The sequence below is a fragment of the Acipenser ruthenus genome, chromosome 11 (assembly GCF_902713425.1).
Source record: "Acipenser ruthenus chromosome 11, fAciRut3.2 maternal haplotype, whole genome shotgun sequence".
NCBI lineage: Eukaryota > Metazoa > Chordata > Actinopteri > Acipenseriformes > Acipenseridae > Acipenser > Acipenser ruthenus.
In genome coordinates this window covers 16,836,427-16,855,648 of record NC_081199.1, presented here as the reverse complement: position 1 = coordinate 16,855,648, position 19,222 = coordinate 16,836,427, and the positions used below count along the sequence as shown (strand labels likewise).

The window sequence follows — 19,222 nt, the reverse complement described above, 5'->3', positions numbered from 1 at the left end:
ACACGGCAGCTTGCGCGGAGGCCTATCGGCAGCTTTGACATAAAGCTCAGCCAATCCCTACTGCCTGACGGCAATGTCCCATACCTTGATGGTTATTTTCTCTTTCAGGGAACCGGGGTTGCATCCGCAACCTATCGTTTTTGATGTTTCAGCGTTGATAGCAAAGAAATTCCTGTCTAGCCGTGCAGCCTGCTCTAGCAACGTCCCTGTTGGTTTAGTGCAGGGGTGCCCAATCCTGGTCCTGGAGGGCCGGTGTCCTCCTGGCTTTTGTTCCAACTGTCCCCTAAATTACTTAATTGGACCAATCAAGCACTTATTAGAAGCTTAATTGGTCCAATTAAGCAATTTAGTGTACAGTTGGAACAAAAACCAGGAGGGCATAGACCCTCCTGGACCAGGATTGGGCACCCCTGGTCTAGTGGTTGGGATTCGACGATTTCTCCGCCGCGGCCCGGGTTCGATTCCCGGTCAGGGAAGTTCTTTTATGCCTATTACTATTCCGATTAAAACCACTCTATTACTCTTCATTAATCAGATGTAGATATGTCTAATTCTTGGCTGTGGCCCGACTGCATTCAATTAAAAGCGCACACTTTATATTATTACAGAGTCTGTGCACATTGATTCGCAACCCCTTTTGGCATTATTTTCTTCTCAGTCTGCAGAAAAGGATTTTACAATTGTTCGTTACAAGTGAGAGGACAGCTGTGGTTTAACCACCCCCCTCTACACAATCACACAGTTCACACAATAAGTACCGACTAAAAAGAGGAATTATCCTATGCAGCCTCTCATTCAGTGCTCCAGTGTTGTGACGTGCAGCAAATCGGTAGGTGCGTTCAAGTGCCTGTAACACGAAAACGGAAAGGGCTAGGCACACAGTCTACATACCAAACGAGAGGAGGCTCCGCGATTTCCTCTGATATCTAACATGCCCAGGTGTCATGTTCCTAGAATAAACTACAGTGTCCAGAATACAGTGGTGCCTTCACTTGCTAGGAGACAGCTGTGCGCATTGGGCGAATTTGTATTTGAAAGTGTATTTTCACTTATAAAGATGCAACGTGTTTAGTTTTTAAGGACATGTTTATTATCTTAAATTAGCAATACCGATGTTATTAAAACCGTTTCTAAATATACATGTGTAATACATATATTGTCAATGAACATGTGTCTTATTATTTCAATGTGAGCAGTGTTTGTGGCGCACGGTTGGGTGCTGATTGTGCAGTTCTCCAGACCTGCTGCCAGCTGCCAGTATGAACCAAGAAATGAAACGTCGCATTTTGGATTCAAACTGGAGAAATGGATGTTGTTGAAGGATTGTGTACAATCAGAACGGGGAGAACGCCTTGCGGTCCAGGGGTTGTCAGCAGTAGGGGATTTTACACCTGGGAGCTGAGGATGTTATAGCCATTTCTCTCCAGAGTGCTTTGCAGCGGTTCCATGTTGTAATGGTTAGCACTCTGGACTCTGAATCCAGCGATCTGAGTTCAAATCTCGCTGGGACCTGTATTTAACCATATGTTTTGATCATGTGAACTACCAAATGTCATATGTCCAGACCACGAGGGTACAATCGGTCACATAAAATACAATGCAGATTCCGATATCTGAGCTCGGAAAGTGTTTATTAACAAGTAATGTGCATTTTCAAGTGTTTCAGATTAATTTCAGAAATGTCGCGCGCTTAATTTTAGTCCTGCATTGTAGTAGAGAACGACAGTAGTAGCGCCGTCCCTGATACGTTTCATTTCACATGTCTCTGGCACGCATTTTTTTGCGTTTTGCAGGGCGCCGTGGCTTAGATGGTTAACGCGCATGTCTCGTAAACAGAAGATCCTGGGTTCAAATCCCAGCGGTGCCTTTGGTTATTATTTTTTTCAGCACCTCAAAGTTTAGGCTGTGTTTGTGTCACATTTTGTTACTGGTGGGGAGCACCTCCAACACAGACAAATGCTTTCCTATAGTCGCAGGATAAACACTTTTGCCAAAAGAGAACGAGAAACAGTAATAATAATTTTAAAAAAAACTGCGACGAGGATACGATTCAAACCCACGCGTGCACCGCACAACTTACTCTATTGCCCATTATTATTCCGATTAAAACCACTCTATTACTCTTCATTAATCAAATGTAGATATGTCTATTTCTTGGCGGTGGCCCGACTGCATTCAATTAAAAGTGCACCCTTTATATTATTACAGAGACTGTGCACATTGATTCGCAACCCTGACCATGTGCTTTCGCAACCACAATATCTCTATCACAATGTATCAATCTGTTTGTACCCACAGACAAAGAAAATGACCTACAAGTCTGAGAAGTCACGACGAGAGGTATTTGCTGTGAACTTTTCAAGTTACTGATGATGGGGAGCCGAAGCAGTGTCTGGCAAACTCTTTACAAATAATTAGTGCCTTCTTCACTTGCAACCTCTGAAGGATTCATTAAAACACAGTCAACAAGAGGCTATCAGGAGCTTTGTTCACAAATAGGATCACTTGCCATCCACTGCATCTCTAACTACTGTGGATATTTGTCACTTCTTAGGAGAACCTTTCAATAGAGGTGAGCAGCAACATGTTGCAGAGTTTCTCACCAAATTGTCTGAAATCTGTCCTGAAGTATCTCGCATGGTTTCAGTAACAATAAGTCATGATATTCTATGTACTACATGTAACTACTGCTCATCAAACCGAGAGGTGTTGCATATTTATCCTCTACATGTACATGCTGGTACAGATTCCATGTGTTTGGAAGAACTAATTTATAAAATGACAAATGGGCAATGATTCCTGGTAGCAAATGCAGGCAATGCAAAACTTCTCCAATCATGAAACGTGAACTTATTCAGTCAGCAGGGAGACTGATTGCAGTCCAACTTATGCTTTGGGAAACCAAACCAGACGGGACCGTTACAAAGATACAATGCTAAGTTTAATGCTGTGCAGAAGAGCACAATTACTGTGGACAACAGGAATTACCAATTAGCTTCCATTATCATACACCAAGGACAGGGTGTTACTTCAGGACACTTTGTGTCTGTTCTTGCTGTGGGTGCTACTGGAAAATGGGTGCATGCAAATGATGCACTTATTGAAGTCAAACCATGGTCAGGAAATGCAAACAAAATGTATATGGCCTTTTATGAAGAGATCTAATGCTTTACAAATGCCTTAGCCTAAGTTCATAACACCACTATATCAAGGAGAATAATGTTTTTTTTCCAGCATTAAAATGTGTTTGTATGCTACCCTTTAGCACTGACATGCATATGTACCTTTTGAACCATTTATAACATTGAAGTTTTGTACCTACGTAAATATCAATATATCAGTACCTACCAAAATAGACATGTTGTTTTCACCACTCTTGCAACTATAAGAATACAATGTTTACACTTTCAATACTGTCCAAAAGTCCCTTCTACCATTATTTTACTTTCAAATCTTTTCTCATTTCTCTTATATTACTCTACTTATTACTCTCTTGTAATGTCTGTCTGTCTATTTACCATACACATTCTCGAATATCTTTCCCTCGCTTTATTCATTATTTGATGAAGTAAAAAAAGAAGTGATACCTATAACAAAAACATTGTCAATGTAAAAAAACAAGTTAGAAAAAACGCAACAGCCGTTTAAAGGGGTGATATCAAACACAAAAGCCCATGTTAGGAGAAGCAATTAGGCCAATCTTGTCAAGCATCAAGCAAATAGGCACAATTGGAAAGGTGCTGGGGCCCAAGATTCACACAATGCTTGCGTCTAACTTGGCGCCTTTTTTTGATCGCTTCGCTCCACTTGAAATGCGCAGTGGCGCAACAGGTTAAGGTCGTGTGCTCTTCAAGAACGTCATGTTGCAAGTTCAAACCACTTGAAATGCTCAGTGTGTGAGTGTGTGACTGAGGCACACACTGAGACACACTCACACACACTGAGACTGTGTGTGTTGTAGTATGTGTGTTTCTCAGTGTAGGTGTGTCTCGGTGTGTGTGTGTATGTGTGTCAGTGTGTGTGTATGTCACAGTGTGTGTTTATGTGTCACTGTGTCTGTGTCTCAGTGTGTGTGTATGTCAGTTTATGTAAGGAGGCTTACATAAACTGTTTATATAAGGAGGGTGTGTGGTCCAGTGGTTAAAGAAAAGGGCTTGTAACCAGGAGGTCTCTGGTTCAAATCCCCCCTCAGCAACTGACTCACTGTGTGACCCTGAGCAAGTCACTTAACTTCCTTGTGCTCCGTCTTTTGGGTGAGACGTAGTTGTAAGTGACTTTGCAGCTGATGCATAGTTCACACACCCGAGTCTCTGTAAGTCGCTTTGGATAAAGGAGTCTGCTAAATAAACAAATAATAATAATGTGTGTGGCAGTGTGTCTCAGTCACTTCAAGTCATACAAAGAGCATTTCAAGTGGAGCGATAAAGTGGAGCGAAGTGATCAAAAAAAGGCGCCAAGTTAGAAGCAAGCATTGTGTGAATCTTGGGCTCCAGCACCTTTCCAATTGTGCCTATTTGCTTGATGCTTGACAAGATTGGCCTAGTTGCTTTTCCTAACTTGGGCTTTTGTGTTTGATATCACCCCTTTAAATGGCTGTTGCGTTTTTCTAACTTGTTTTTTTTTTACATTGGCAATGTTTTTGTTATAGATATAAAATACAATGCAGATTCCGATATCTGAGGTCAGAAAATGTTTAATAACAAGTAATGCGCATTTTCAAGTGTTTCAGATTAATTTCAGAAATGTCGCGCGCTTAATTTTACAGCCGTGCATTGTAGAACAGTAGTCAATGTCCTGATACTTTTCATTCCACAGGTCTCTGGCACACATTGCATTTCGTGCTGCAGGGCATCGTGGCTTAGATGGTTAATGCGCCTGCCTAGTAAACAGGAGATCCTGGGTTCAAATCTCAGTGGTGCCTTTGGTTATAATTTTTTTTCAGCACCTCAAACTTTAGGCTGTGTTTGTGTCACATTTTGTTACTGTTGGGAAGCATCTCCAACACAGACCAATACTGTCCTATAGTCGCAGGATAAACACTTTTGTCGAAAGAAAAGGAGGTATGACACAGGCCCGGTTTTTGGGATGGAACCGCATAACAGTCTCGCGTTTTGATTGGTCCATGTCTGTCACATGAATATGTCGTCACACGAGTGGAAAAGCTTGCCGGCATTTTTAACATTGTGATCAGAGAGAGAGAGAGAGAGAGAGAGATCTGCTTTCCACAACCTTTCCATTAAAATATAATGTGGTATTACGCTGTACTGATATAACAAACTATGGGTGATTATTTTATATGAATTATCATGTTATGCACGAATGTAAGAATTGTCTTTCTGAGGTGGTGTACTTTTTTCTTTCAAGTAGCATATATCTATAATCGGTTTTGCGATATATTTTAATATAAAATGTATACACTATTGCAGTTTTGTTAGAGGATACATTAGTTTATCGCTAATGCAATCACAGTTTTACATATATAGACTGCCCCTGTTTTCATTTACGTCCCAAATTATGGGCCGCTTTGCTTTTCAGATAATGTCCCAAATTCTGGGCCGATTTGGTTTGCAGATAACGTCCCAAATTCTGGGCCGCTTTGGTTTTTAGATAACGTCCCAAATTCTGGAAACTAAAGAGAAACTAAAGTATTACTGCGTTAAAAAAACTAGTATGTTGATGTTTGTCATTTTGATTTATGGTTATCCGTTGCATAACACCTGTCTGATTAGTTTAATCTACCATTTAAATTTAAAAATAGAAAACAAAAGAAAAGCACTAACATGCTTATGAGATAATAAGTGTGCCCCTAGCTATGCTGTCTATATGACATCATCTTCACCTATTCACACCTAATTCAATTTCCTTTAAGTTTTTTTTAGAGATGCTATTATGATGTACATAATTTGTATGACAAAAAGGAAACTTTATGCAGTTACAGAAAACCCAGTTTTTCTTGCTTTACTGGTATTATAGGTTACATTGTGTGCTTATGTAATGATGGTATCTGGGTCTCTGGCAACACATATGCTGGCCTGTTAGATTTAAAATAGAAGTTTTGTGGTCTTTAAAACTCTTCAAAAAGGGCATTAAAGTCAAATTAAGATCCCTCTAGTCCATAGGTTAAACCTCAGTTCAGAAATTCAGGTTTTTTTTCTGAGCTTTTTGAGAAACATTAGTTAGTAAGCCTGATAAATACATAATGATCAAAGCAGAAAAAGCAATCGTGAATGAGGCAAAACACACCCAGGAGTCTATTTCAATGATCTAAAGAGTGGCATATGTAAATACCCCTGCTCTTTAACTCAGTGCTAACCCAGCTGGGATTTACTTACAGTATTAACATTACAAATACAGTGTGACAAAGTCGTGAAAAATCTAGATTTACATTTTTAAAATAGACTCCATAATACAATATAAAAGAGAGTGTTAATCTTGTGTTCTCCTTGTTGCTTAGATTCACTTTGCAAATTAAATAATTTCAGTCATTACATCCTGTTGGCTTTTTAAAGGAGAAGTTTAAACAAGCCCTCCCCAGACTAGATGCACAAATTATCTAAGAGGGGCGTCTAGTTTGTGAAGTGCATAAAGTTTAAAGGAAACAAAAACTAAAATAAGTAAATAAATAACACATTGATGAAGCAAAGTGAAACAAAAGGAAGGATGACAAATAAACACAAGTGTAATGAAGAGGTGGAAATGAGAGAAAGAAGGGTAAAGGAAATGTCTCTGGGGATATTTTTGTTTGTTTGTTTTCCAAATGGTTAACAAATTCTTTACTTAAGAAAAAATGAGCACCACTGTTGGTCTGGTTCAGGAAATGGCAAGGGTCTAGAAAGGGGATTTTTAAATTAGGCACAGATTGTAGCAGGGCAGCATGTATGTCATACTAGAAGGGTGTTTGAGGAAATACTGTAAAAGAAGTGTAATGGAGAGTCCTGCATACCTTCACTGGGTGGGTGTCCTTCCCCTGAATGCATCTCATCATTTACATATATATATCCCTATATGAGGAAGTGTAGGATTACATTTCTCTTCAATGCACCTGCACCCAGGTAAACCAGGTAAAGATGCGTGGAAATGTTAAATGAAGTCAATCTTTCTTTATGAGAGGGGGTTCAGACAGGGGAGGAAAGTCTATTAACATGACAAGATGAAACAGCAATGTGTGTTGTATGGGAGAATTGGACTGGGGATATACCTGGCTGTCTGTCTGTCCATGCCCATGGGTATCACACTTACAGTTCTGCATACATCTGGAAACATGAGCTCTCTGTCTGTACATCTGCCTAACATCTTGAGAAGACAACATGTTTTTCCACATACAATTTTTTATACATTACCATGATACTAACACCTCATTTTCTTGCCGAAATACTTCTAGGTCTTACAGCTTATCCAGTTATACAATTTAGATTTTGCTGATATTGTTAAATATATATATTTTTTTAAAACTTCACAGCCTGGCTGTTGTTAGTCTTTGCTAGGGGTGCGTCACGTTTAAGACTAGTTGAGAGAATAGTATAAGCTTGAATCAGGAAGAAACAGTTATTCCAACAGAAACTATTTATCTTCACTGGAATTCATTCAAGTGTTTAAACTAATTTGTTTCCCCTCCAGTAATTTCTATTAACGTTATTCAACTTTTCTGTCATATCGTGTGGCAGCCAGAGCAGTGTCATAGCAGCTCTTTCGGTTGGAAGAGGTCAGTGACATTTGTGGTTTATATTTGACAGAAGATTGTGTTTCTAAATTTGCAATAAGTGATGTCCCCAGATCAGGAAGTTGAGACACGAACACGGGTACTGCAGGTTGAAGCGCTGGTGTGTGTATTTAAAAACACTGCTCACAGAGCCAAATAAACACAAATACCTCCACCAAACAAGTGGCAATTGTCTGTTTTCTTTTGATACTTTGCTTGCTTGCTTGCTTGCTTGCTTGCTTGCTTGCTTGTTCGCTCGCTCACGCTCCTCCTTCCTGCGCACCCACCCAGGTCAGCAATTGCTGCGGGTTTTTATAGATGTGGTTATCTCCGGATTAGCAAACACTTAATCAATCTGGAGATGACGAGTTTGCACGAGTTTAGTGGGATGGGGTTTTTACATTAACAAACATTCACCCGTTCTAAATCAACACAAACAATACATTTAAATCATACAATAATAACATCACCCGTTCTAAATCAACACAAACAATACATTTAAATCATACAATAATAACATCACCCGTTCTAAATCAACACAAACAATACATTTAAATCATACAATAATAACATCATTTGTTGCTGAATGCATGTCAATGCATACCCTGTATTTGTCTGTTTCACCCGCTAGACACAAATTACACCAGCTCAATTGGAGCTCCAACTCTTAACTGATCAACCTCTATCCCTCAGGGATAAACCACACCTGGAATTGGGGAGATTTCTGGGGAGATAACTATTTTGTTAGGTGAGGAAAGACTTATTTGGGGAAGTTTGACAGGTTATTTACATTCCCAGATGATTCTAGGTTAGGTAGAAGCTGGCAGCAAACACTAATATTAAAAATGATCCCATAAGTTTACAGAAAACTTAATTTGAAGTTTAAAATGCTATTATTTTTGGTTTTCTTTTTATAAAATACAGATTTTATAAGCTCAATGTCCCACTCCACTCCATCTTACTGTTGCTGGTTCTTGCTTACGTAGAAGTGTAGGCTGTGTTTCTTCCAAATTGCTAACATACAAAACTACAGGACAGGACCGCCCAGGTGTATTAAAGTAAAGCAGGAGAGGACCCCCTGTAGAGATGGGGTCTCAAATGCAGGTACCTTACAATATGTGAAATGGCCCCCTCCAGAATAATTTTAACAACACGTGGACTTGCAACATTGAATAAGTCCTGGCAGTCAATGGTGGCTATTTATTACTGTTATTGATTAATTAAAAAGCATGTGCTGTCAGTGTTTCATGAGTATTGACACAACTGTTCCAACATTTTCTTGAATTCAGGCCGCTGCAAAACATATCTTCCGTGTTCCTTGCTCTGTTTATAGGAGTGCTGGGTACAGTTTGTTCAATTGCAACCTCTTGTTGAATTCAGCTGTTGTCAATAAAGTGAACGAGGTCTGTTTTCCTTGCCACGAGAGAACAGGAGAGGAGTAGACCTGCATTCTTGTGGAAGTACCTCATGAAACCCACCAAGTATTCTCTTTCTTTTAAACTGAGACTGTTTCCAATAACAAATAATGTTTGTCATATATTTTTAACTTTTATTGTGCTGCCCCCAATGCCAAATGTGAACAGAAATAGAAGTTAAAGAAAATGAAATAACCAATGTTTCCGATTAATAGTTCTCTTGTAGATTGTATCAGTATGCTATGATATTTGGTTATAAAATGGCATGGACGGTTTCTGTAACCTAAAGTAGGACATTTCTCATTGTAGTCTCACGCTGCAGTTTGTCTATTGATGTAATTTGAAGGAGAGGAAAGGAAATATCCCCTTGCATGGGCAATTGATTTCAAAAGAGAACACTTCATTTTACAAATTTATTATCTGCAGTATATACAATACATTTATATCACTTAACAATGAAAGTACTGTATTATTGTACACCTTAAACACTGTAAACTAATCATCTTTTTCAATTAAATAAAATATAAACACCAAAGCAATTACAATTGTTTCATTTGTATTATATTTGCACACTTGGGGCATTACATTGATTTCACATTTGATGATTTAATTGATTGAATTGACGTATGATATCTTCCAAACCAGTGACCTGTTACACAAATCAACAGTATTGCAATTCCGATACAAAAGTCTGAAATTACACACAATAAATCTTTGTAAAAGATCAAATAAAATAACAAGAATTCAATAAATAGAGCAATAGTGAGATTTACAGTGCTAGCAGAATTGAGAGTATATACATTGCATAATCCATGTGAACTGTGCTTTACTTACAATTGAGTATGACTGGTAAATAATCACTCAAATTATGCACTATATAACAACAACAACAACAACAACAACAACAACAACAACAACAATAATAATAATAATAATACTAATAATAATAATAATAATAATAATAATAATAATAATAATAATAATAATAATAATAATACAGTAAAACAAAACACAAATGGCATAAAGATCTTTTCCCCAATCATTTCATATTGTTTTCTTCAAGTGTATGTCATCAAAGGATGTCATGAAGCCCTTCACTCCAGGTGCATGGTGAGGTGGGAGCAGTCCTGCATGTATTCTATGTTCTCCACGGCATCAATGATGGCCTCCACTCTCTCTCCTGGCAGGACTGCCCCAGCGTTGGCCCGGAACTTTTTCAGCAGACTGTCACGACTCAGTGGCTTCCTCCAGTGTCCATAAAAGGTGTCGCAACGACCCTTCAAGACATCGCCCGTTGTGAGGGTCACCAGCACCTCTGCGTACATCTTATTGAAATTGGCAGGGTTGTCCTGGGGGTGCTCGACCTGCACTCTGCTCAGGAGGCTGAGCAGCTCAGGACGGTCCAGGAAGGCTGGGCTGAAGGATTGGACACTGACCTCGCCGTCCAGCAGAGCAGTGCAGGCGTTGAACTGGAAGGAGTGTCGGGCCTGGTGCTCGGATTCAGGGAAGGGCCGGTTGATATATTTGGAGAGGGGGATTCTCAGTAGGATGTTCTGGATCATAGAGGGGTGGAACCCCCCTACGGTGTTGACCAAAAGCTCCCGTGCTGAGCACGCTGCGTCTGCCACCCAGTGCATTCCCAGGTGTGCAGGGAAGCGCTTGAAGGCTATGTCCTGGTCCTCTAGCAGGAAGCGGGGATCCTGTTCCACTGGGGAGGGCAGTGCCTGAGGCAGGTAGTCGTTGTAGAAGGCGCTAAAGCCAGCGCAGCCTGGGGTCGAGTCCAGGATCAGTGTGCTGGCCTCCAGGCCCCGGGATGCCAGCAGTGCCGCCTCCAGACCAAGTCGGGCTGCGTTCCCAATATGAAGAGGCTTGGATTGAGTGGCAGCGTTGGCCATGGGAGCCCCTGCCAGCGAAGCAGCAATCGCCAAGGCGTTTGAGCACTGCAAGCGATCCAGGGAAAGCAGATGGGAGCAGGCAGCAGCACTACCCAGAGGGCCCACTACAGTCGGGGGATGGAACCTGAAGGGAGAAACACTGGCATGACCATCCTGGTAACTGAGAGAGTATTTTACATTATATATGCTTTTAATGGTTTTAAAATTCTGATTTAAAAACAACCTCGGGTAGACAAACGTTTCTTATCATGCCTTCTAAGAAAACATTTTATTTTACTAGGAAAGTGTAATAATAATTTCCAATAAAAACAACATAATCACTGTGAGGTTAAAAAAAAACAATGAAAAACAGATTAAGATTTGCTTTCAAATTCAAACACTGTCTCATTCATGCTGGAAGACTATTGGCACACTTCCTCCTTGGCAGCACTACAGTATTGTGCCAAGTTTGTTCGGCAGCAGTCTCCTCACCTGTTGGGGATGTTTTGGGCTTCGTTGGAGAACCTCATGAGCCGACCCTGAATCTCAATGCCCACGTTGAAGGCTAGCAGGAGGTCCATCCCACTGGGCTTGGCGTTGCCAGGTAACATCTGAGCAATAGCGAGCAGGGCAGGAAGGACTGCCCCTGAGGGGTGGGTGGCTGGGTGCCAGGTATCATCGAAATCCATTGAATGGACCTGTAAAGAAGAACATGCGGGCACAGTAAGCACCTGGTACAGTGTGATCTCCACTGACATTCCTGACTGTGAGGAAGCCTGGCAGTGCCCCATCTTTCTACAAAAGAAACTCAAGGACATGAATACAAACCTGAGCTTTCACTTTTCAAAAAAAAAAGAAAAAGAACAGGATAAATGGAATGTGTCCTGAATACAGTCACTCCCTGATGGGCAAATATCCAGTATAATGAACAAATTAAATTATTTAAGTATTATATTTACACAATTAAGGCATTACATTGTTTTTTTTTAATTTTCTGCATTATGAAAATGTTTTGCCTCAGATCTCAGAAGTTTTTCTCCTTTGACTTTCTCATAGAACTACTCCTTAATCATCTGCTAAGTAACCTGTAAAGTGCTCTTGTTTGCTTTTCTCAAACAATTACTTAAAACTAGAGATAAAACAAACGTTTTAAACTATTTTATGTTGAAATTATAACACATCATCTCTTACAAGATCTATTGATTTGTGTACTGTATATACTGATAGTAAATATTGGCAACCCAGCCTCTGTTCATGATAATTTTATGTTTGGATTATTTTGTGCTTATATCATTTTAAATTTTAAATTAATAAATACATTTACATTTACACTGTCTTTTTTTTTAAGCGTATCATTTTGGAATGCTGTATTTCAAGAGGTGTTTTCATGGAAATTAGTTGCAGGAAGTGTAATGAGGAAATGACCAGCCACAGACACGAGCTGCAGAGCTCGTCAGCTGCTAGAATGTGCTCATTTCATGGACTACATTTTTACAATTTGAAAGGGCTGAGCACTGTGTAAACAAACCTGACATTAAAACATGCCAGCCAACAAATACACTGACTTACCGCTACTCCATTGACAAAGGCTGCCAGACTTGGAGAGAGTCTTGTGTGCCTTCGACCAAAGACTGAACTGATGTAATCTGGAGCATACATTTGCTGCAAAGATAGTTAATCACAGATCATTATAGGGTCTCTACATTCTTGGAAACAAGATGGAAACAAGCAAGTTAAATTCTTGATTATCATCACCCTGGTTTGACAATGCAAACCTCAATTGGAATGGTGACTGTTCAAAGAAACTTTTCAAAAATGGGGTAAGTACTGAAGGAATGGTTGATATTAAAATTGTACAGCCAGGGCCCACTTCTTTGGCCATCATTTTAGGACAGCATTGTTACCTTTGGGGCCACTAAGGTCAGCAGCCTGTGTGCCCTCTGTACTATAGCCCAGTGTAAGCCTCAGCTGAAGGATTACCTGGCAGTGCTGCAGAGCCAGCTCGAAGACATGGGAGCTGCTTCCCAGCAGCCCCACCCCGATGCTGTCCAGGATCATCCTCTTACTGCGGTGCAGCACAGTGTCTGACAGCTGGCCCGGGTGCACCAAGTGGATGAACCCTCCAAAACTGCTAGTGATTGTCTCCTCTGGGGCAGGCCTTTCTTGCACTGCAGGACAACAAACAGCAGGTCAGTCTCTGCCTGTGCTTCACTTTAGTATTCAGAGCATCAACTCTACAATAATGGACTAAAATAACAACACTTAAAGACAACTGGGTACATTCAATTGGTGATGGTATGAAATCCTTAAAATTGACATTATTTACACAGTTTTTTTTTTTAATTAAATAGCTTTTTAAAAAATGTTTACCTTCAACTGCAGATTTATGTAGAAGTCGCAGGCAGGAAAAGTGCCTCGAGGTTCTCTGAAACTAATTTAAAAAGGGAAAAAAAATTAAATAAAATCAATATGATATATGACAGAAAATACTACGACTACTACGACTACTACTAATACTAATAATAATAATAATAATAATAATAATAATAATAATAATAATAATAATAATAATAATAGTAAAATACAAAATAAAAATGCATACATTTCTAAGAGTTTCAATGCAATAATTACCTTGAGTGCTGAGAGCATGATGGTGTTCAGTAGATTGCTGTGTAACAACAAAGTTCTGTCACTGAGCTGATATTTTGCTGTGGTTCCATCCTCTCTTTATATTCTTTCATATCTGGATGCCGATCTTCCTCCAGGTTCCAAAACCCCTCCTTCTTTTAGTGAAACTATTCAACTAATTGGGGGGATTTTTCTAATTTGACCAGGAAATGGGTTATGTAATGACCAAGAAGAGGTCTGGAATGTTGGGGAATAACCCTCTTTCTGTTCTGGGAGGACACTTGCTGAGAACTTGGCACTGGGAGACTCCTCCCCTGCTTGAGAGAGAGGTTCTATAAAAAATAAACTCTCACCAGAGTTTGGCCAGGTACTGTAATACCAATCTTGTTTCATATTTTTACAGTTAGACAAATGCTTGTTTGATTATATAGAAACTATTTAAATGTATTTTGTTTAATGTAAATTCTGTTATATAGTGTGTGATCATTTTTTGTATTATTAAAAATACCAACTGTATTTTAGTTAACTAGTAGAAATGTAGATGATTATAAAACATATATATCAGATACTGCATGCATTGGGGGCGCCCATCCTCATGAGTGTGATAATAATTATTATCACATACCATACAGTATATAATAAAAGAAACACAAAGACTGGGCAGAATATTTCCTTTACAAACACTAAAGATAAGTAGATCAAATTGGCAAGCTTTTTCATAAACCAGTATAATTAATTTATTACGTTTTTACGTGAACAAACAGTTAAGTTTACAAAGTATATATACAGGGTGGGTAATATATTTCATTCAAAAAATATATATCATTATAATAATTTGCAATAAATCACATAATAGGATTCATAGAATATCTACCTGGTTATCTGACATATGCTTTCATGAGGCACCATACTATATTGAACTATACTGTACTGAACAAGTATGCTTAAGACTTAAATAAAATGCCTCTGTCATAAACTGGCACTGTGGAAAATATGTTGTGTTTTTGAAAAGACCACTTAGTTCAGTTTACTATTGACACAGATTATATTACCCACAATTTAATAAAAACATGTATTTATTTATGTATTTGTTTGTTTGTTTGTTTGTTTGTTTGTTTGTTTGTTTGTTTTTTTATGTAGTTTGTGTATATGAATATATAAATAATGGGGCGGATATCCCTTTTATTCTCTTAGTACATGGTTATGCAGTTTCATTTGTATGCTTTATGGTGCATTAAGTTGGTACTGGTATTGCTAACTGTTCATTGGCTGGCAGGCAGACAGATCACTGATAGCTAGATTCAGGAATTTCCTCATGCATGTCGACACTCCTGGGTGTTTTGTTCAAGCCTTTTCTTCTTTTTCAATAGCATTGTGTATCAGTCATGCTTGTTTAAGGAAGTAGTTTGACTCTGATTTTGCGATCAGCTGTACAGTGTTTACCATAAAAATCAGTCATATGTGCATATGAACTCCAAATCACTTTAAAGGAAAAGCAGAAAATAAACATTCTGGTGTATCCATTTTAATTGTTTATCTGGGCAGTACCAGATATCTAAATGGAACAACATTACTGAAATGTCAGTTTCTCGGGTTTGTTGTTGCTGAAAGATGCTGAGCTCCAGTCGAGCTGACAGGCTGTGATTGGCTGATTTGGCAGTTGTGGGTACAGACTGGTTGCTTTCATTGGTACAAAGTATTGATAGGCTGTTTGTGGTGGATAATACAATAAATGTGTACCAGTTGTGTCTTTGTTTGGTATTTGCTGTCCAATAGAACTGAGCTTTCATTACGGCAAATCAAAATGAAAAGCCGGCTCTTGCACTGATTGATTTTAAGTTTGATTCACAGTTGATGCTGTGATGTTCCAGTGGGCACCGTCTCATTGAAGCCTGCTAAAGTTGGCTGAGTGTACTCAATGATTTTCTAATTTGAGAGAGTTTTGATGTTAAGAAGATGGCGAGTGCAGATGAATTTGTGGCCACGTTCTATGGAGAGTCGGGGGTCCTGGGCCTCCTGGCCAATGGAATCAGTGCTTTCCTTGTTCTTCTGCAGAACTTCAACGGAGCACAGACTGGTGTACCATCCCAGGGAGTGGAGCACATTCTGGCTGGTAAAAACACAATCTATCTGTGTCTTAGGCAAAAAAAGGATTCCATGTTCTCTAAACACCAATTCATCCTGTACTGATCTCTTCTATGATATTTAAGATGTTTCGTAATATTATATCACTCTTATATGCTTCAATACAGTCTTACAGACCGTGGGTGTAAGGCTGAGGTGCAGCAAATAAAGTTGGTATTCTATTAGAAAAACAATATGAACATACAGTGACCCTGTATGCTAATGTTTTAAAAAAGAAATGAAAGATCTTCAGCACAACAATAAGGGGACCTGTAATAGCACAGCTGATAATTACTTTGAAGTTTGTTTGTTAGGTGACCTTGCTGGACTCTGACTTCTACCTATCTACATTTCACAGGTGTTCAACTGATTCTGATTGGGGGGGTAACTCAGCTGTTGGCTGGGCTCCTATCCTTCCGGAAGTATGATCACTTAAGTGGGACATCCTTCATCGCATTTGCTGCTCTCTGGGGCAGCTATGGGTCTACCCGTATAGTCCTGGGTGCCTTTCCACCCTCTATTAACAGCACCAACACCACTGACCAGCTATATCCAGCCAACTGCACTTTTCGAAATACAGAATTGGCTACTCCACCAATCGGTCAGTCTGCTATAGCAGGGCTAATCGCTTACATTTCCATCTCATTTATCCTGTCCTTCTGCTCTGCCACTGTAAACTACATCATGCCTTTTGTCTTTGGGGCCATCACCTTGACGCTGATCTTTGAGGCAGCGGGGCTTGTCGGGGGGTGGGCTCTAGTGGTCTCCGGGGTCCTGGAGCTGGTGATCCTCATGTGTGGGCTTTATGGAGCGGCATCCTTGCTCCTGAAAGGTGTCACGCAACGTTACATCCTCAAGGGCTTTGGGAACCCCCTTTTTGATGTGCTGCTCTTGGGGACGGCCAACAACAGCAACTCCCAAAAAATAGGAGAAGAAAAGAAGAAGAACACCCAATATGCTGAACCCATGGCACTGGGATACCTGTGCGACACAATCTCTCCTTTCATCTTTGCCGCCTTCTGCTTTGGCTACCTACCATCCTTCTTTGTGGGCACTATTTGGGTTACTATCAACACTTTCTCCCAGCTTTTCTCCAGTTACTATGCCTACCTACGAAAAGACGTCTACCACACAACCAAGTTTTGTCTGCACAGCACCTACTGGCTGGTGAAGTCATGGGAGGAGTTTGTGCTGTCAGTTCTCATCGACAGAGAGGGAGCGGTCAGCGGGCGAGAAAGGATGGTTGGTGACTGGTTCTTCCTAGCGACCGCCATTGTTCTCTGCTTGATGTCACTCAATATGGATGTGCTAGAGGTGGCCCATAACTTGCTATTCCTCCTGCTCACGGTATCCACAATCTCCCAGATCCCACTGGGGGACTACTACATCTTCTTTGGGGTGATCTGTAGCTTGTTCACAGCCCTGTCTCTCTACGGTACCTTTGCCTGACTCATCAATTCCATAGGGGAGAAGACCTTGATCCCTGTTGGGGTGCAGCCACTATCCACAGAGAAGCTCCAGGATGTTCTGGGACTCATCAAACGGTGCTGGGTGAAACCCCAAAACCTCCCTCTCAGCACCGTTACAGAGCTACCTGATGCCCTTTTCTACGTGACCAATGGCATAGCTGCCCTCTCTGCCATCCACAGCCAGGACGTGCACCCCACCATCCTCCATCTCACCATCCCCTGGGTACTGATCCCTGGAGCAATCATCCAGGTTTACTTGAGCCGACTGGACATCCAGAAGGGAAGGCACTTTCAGCCCATTATCCCATCCTGCTATGCTGCCATCTGGGCTACCTGGACCTGGTATCGGTTTGCAGGTATGTTTTAATAAGGGGAAAAGGCAAAGGCAGTTGTCTTTTTAAGTAGATTCACATGATAACTTTACAGTGATCGACCAATTTGTTTTAATAAACCCCTGTTGTAGGCAACAGTCATATCAGTGGAAGTGCAACCTGTTTTAGTTAAATAAAGTGGTTGAGGAAGTATATAAGTGTTGAAAGTAATAAATAAAAGATGTATGTCCCTGTTGTAAAAAAGAGTAGCTCTGTTTGACTGCACACATGATAGAGGGATTCTAGAACAAGCTAAACACTTTCTATTTGTGAAATCCCCCTGAGGATGTCCATGACTGCCCTGCACCTAATTCATGATTTTCTTAGTTGGGAATGTCTTGCTTTTAAAATTAGTAAAATAATGTCTTTATTTTGTAGGTGTGTTACTTGGCATTTCTACTGATTTTGCTGGTGGATTCACAGCTGGGGCTGTAGCTTTCTTGGTAATTAATGGCTTCCTAATGCTTATAGGTAAGTCATTTTTTTAACAGAATTTGATCTTTGTCTAACATTTAGGGGTTTGTTTAGTTGGAGTGAAAAGAAAAGTGTCAGAGTAAATGGATGGAAAATATGAATGTGTGTTGGTGTGTTTTTTCCTCTCTTTCCCAAGGTGCCTATGTAAATGTTGTGCTGCTGTTGCTGACTCTTGTCATGGAGGTGATTGTGGTGTGTTTCCTGCTCTCCACACTGGGCAGACTGCCTTACCAACTGGAAAGTAAGAGTCTCCCCTTCTCCTTCCCCAAAGTCAAACCTGGAGCAAAGATTAACAGCAACTTGTTATTTTAACAATTTGAATTAGGAAGGCAGACATCTATCACCCGAACACCATACATAATGGCTAATAATTGATCCTTAATGAAAACATATTCTGTGTTTGGATTGGCAATCAAACGGGTTAAGTTTTTGAGTAAATGTTTTCCTTAGACTAGAGTATTCATCTTTGGCTTTTGATTGAACTGAACTCAACAGATCCTAGACTTCTGGCTCACCCACAGTTCACGCATGGCAATCTCTCCTGTTTCTCCCCAATGTTACCATTGTTGGGTCTGATGTCTGTTTTGTTACACACATGCACTACCTCTATGGAGCCTGCCTGTAGACTCCAGTACATTTTCTTTCCAAGGATGGTGATAAAACTAAGTTGGTTTTCCATTACAGTTGCGATGCTGGCCATCTTCTCTTTGATCTGTTTGTATGGTACTCTGGCCTCCCTTGCAAATTCCATCTTCACAAAGGAGCTGCTGCCTCTCGGGCCCCCGCTGCTGAAGGTAAAGTTCTCATCCAGCTATATTGGAATTAGTTTTAAAATAATGTTTTTTTTTTCAAAATAATATGAAATAAAGATTTTTAATAGATCCTTAAACTAATATATGTCCACGAAGCCTTTGAATTTCCAGTGGTCATTACAAAAGTGCTGAAGTGGATTGTTGCAGATTTGAGCATGCTTTTAAATACACTCTTTCTTATAGGCTACACAGGAAAAAGCTGACAAAACTCTCCCTCCTCCTCCTTGTTCCATCGCCACCTCAAGAAAGACCAGTGTGCTGCTGAGCATCTCACAACTCCTGGATGCCGGTGGGGTCTGTGGTGTTCCCACAGATACTGTGTATGCATTGGCAGCATCCTGCAAACACCCACAGGC

The 19,222-nt window shown here is 40.2% G+C and overlaps 2 protein-coding genes and 1 long non-coding RNA gene across 3 annotated transcripts; 2 read left to right on the top strand and 1 right to left on the bottom strand.

The window, feature by feature from the left end:
• Positions 1 to 9,495: 9,495 nt before the first annotated feature.
• LOC117427153 (cis-aconitate decarboxylase-like) lies at positions 9,496 to 13,702 on the bottom strand. The gene is made up of 6 exons (XM_059033410.1): positions 13,620 to 13,702; positions 13,359 to 13,419; positions 12,969 to 13,156; positions 12,558 to 12,650; positions 11,481 to 11,686; positions 9,496 to 11,133 (listed from the first exon to the last, which is right to left on the bottom strand). The coding sequence occupies exons 1-6, from the start codon at positions 13,635 to 13,637 to the stop codon at positions 10,209 to 10,211; spliced, it is 1,491 nt and encodes a 496-aa protein (XP_058889393.1). The 5' UTR covers positions 13,638 to 13,702; the 3' UTR covers positions 9,496 to 10,208.
• Positions 13,703 to 15,572: 1,870 nt separating this feature from the next.
• LOC131739334 (uncharacterized) lies at positions 15,573 to 17,189 on the top strand. Its single transcript, XM_059032697.1, has 2 exons — positions 15,573 to 15,729; positions 16,099 to 17,189. Exons 1-2 carry the CDS (start codon positions 15,573 to 15,575, stop codon positions 17,187 to 17,189), a joined length of 1,248 nt encoding a protein of 415 aa, XP_058888680.1.
• A 320-nt stretch (positions 17,190 to 17,509) lies between these two features.
• LOC131739435 (uncharacterized) lies at positions 17,510 to 18,849 on the top strand. The gene is made up of 4 exons (XR_009330526.1): positions 17,510 to 17,565; positions 17,959 to 18,051; positions 18,191 to 18,295; positions 18,739 to 18,849. It is a non-coding gene; the product is annotated as an uncharacterized LOC131739435 (long non-coding RNA).
• The last annotated feature ends 373 nt before the right edge of the window (positions 18,850 to 19,222 follow it).

Excerpts from the sequence above, each read along its gene's own strand:
- LOC117427153 (XM_059033410.1), bottom strand. Across the intron at positions 13,157-13,358 it reads ACATAAATCTGCAGTTGAAG|TGCAAGAAAGGCCTGCCCCA; the intron begins GTAAACATTTTT and ends GTTGTCCTGCAG. Across the intron at positions 11,687-12,557 it reads CCTTTGTCAATGGAGTAGCG|GTCCATTCAATGGATTTCGA; the intron begins GTAAGTCAGTGT and ends TCTTCTTTACAG.
- LOC131739334 (XM_059032697.1), top strand. The coding sequence starts at position 15,573 with ATGGCGAGTGCAGATGAATTTGTGGCCACGTTCTATGGAGAGTCGGGG. Across the intron at positions 15,730-16,098 it reads AGTGGAGCACATTCTGGCTG|GTGTTCAACTGATTCTGATT; the intron begins GTAAAAACACAA and ends TACATTTCACAG.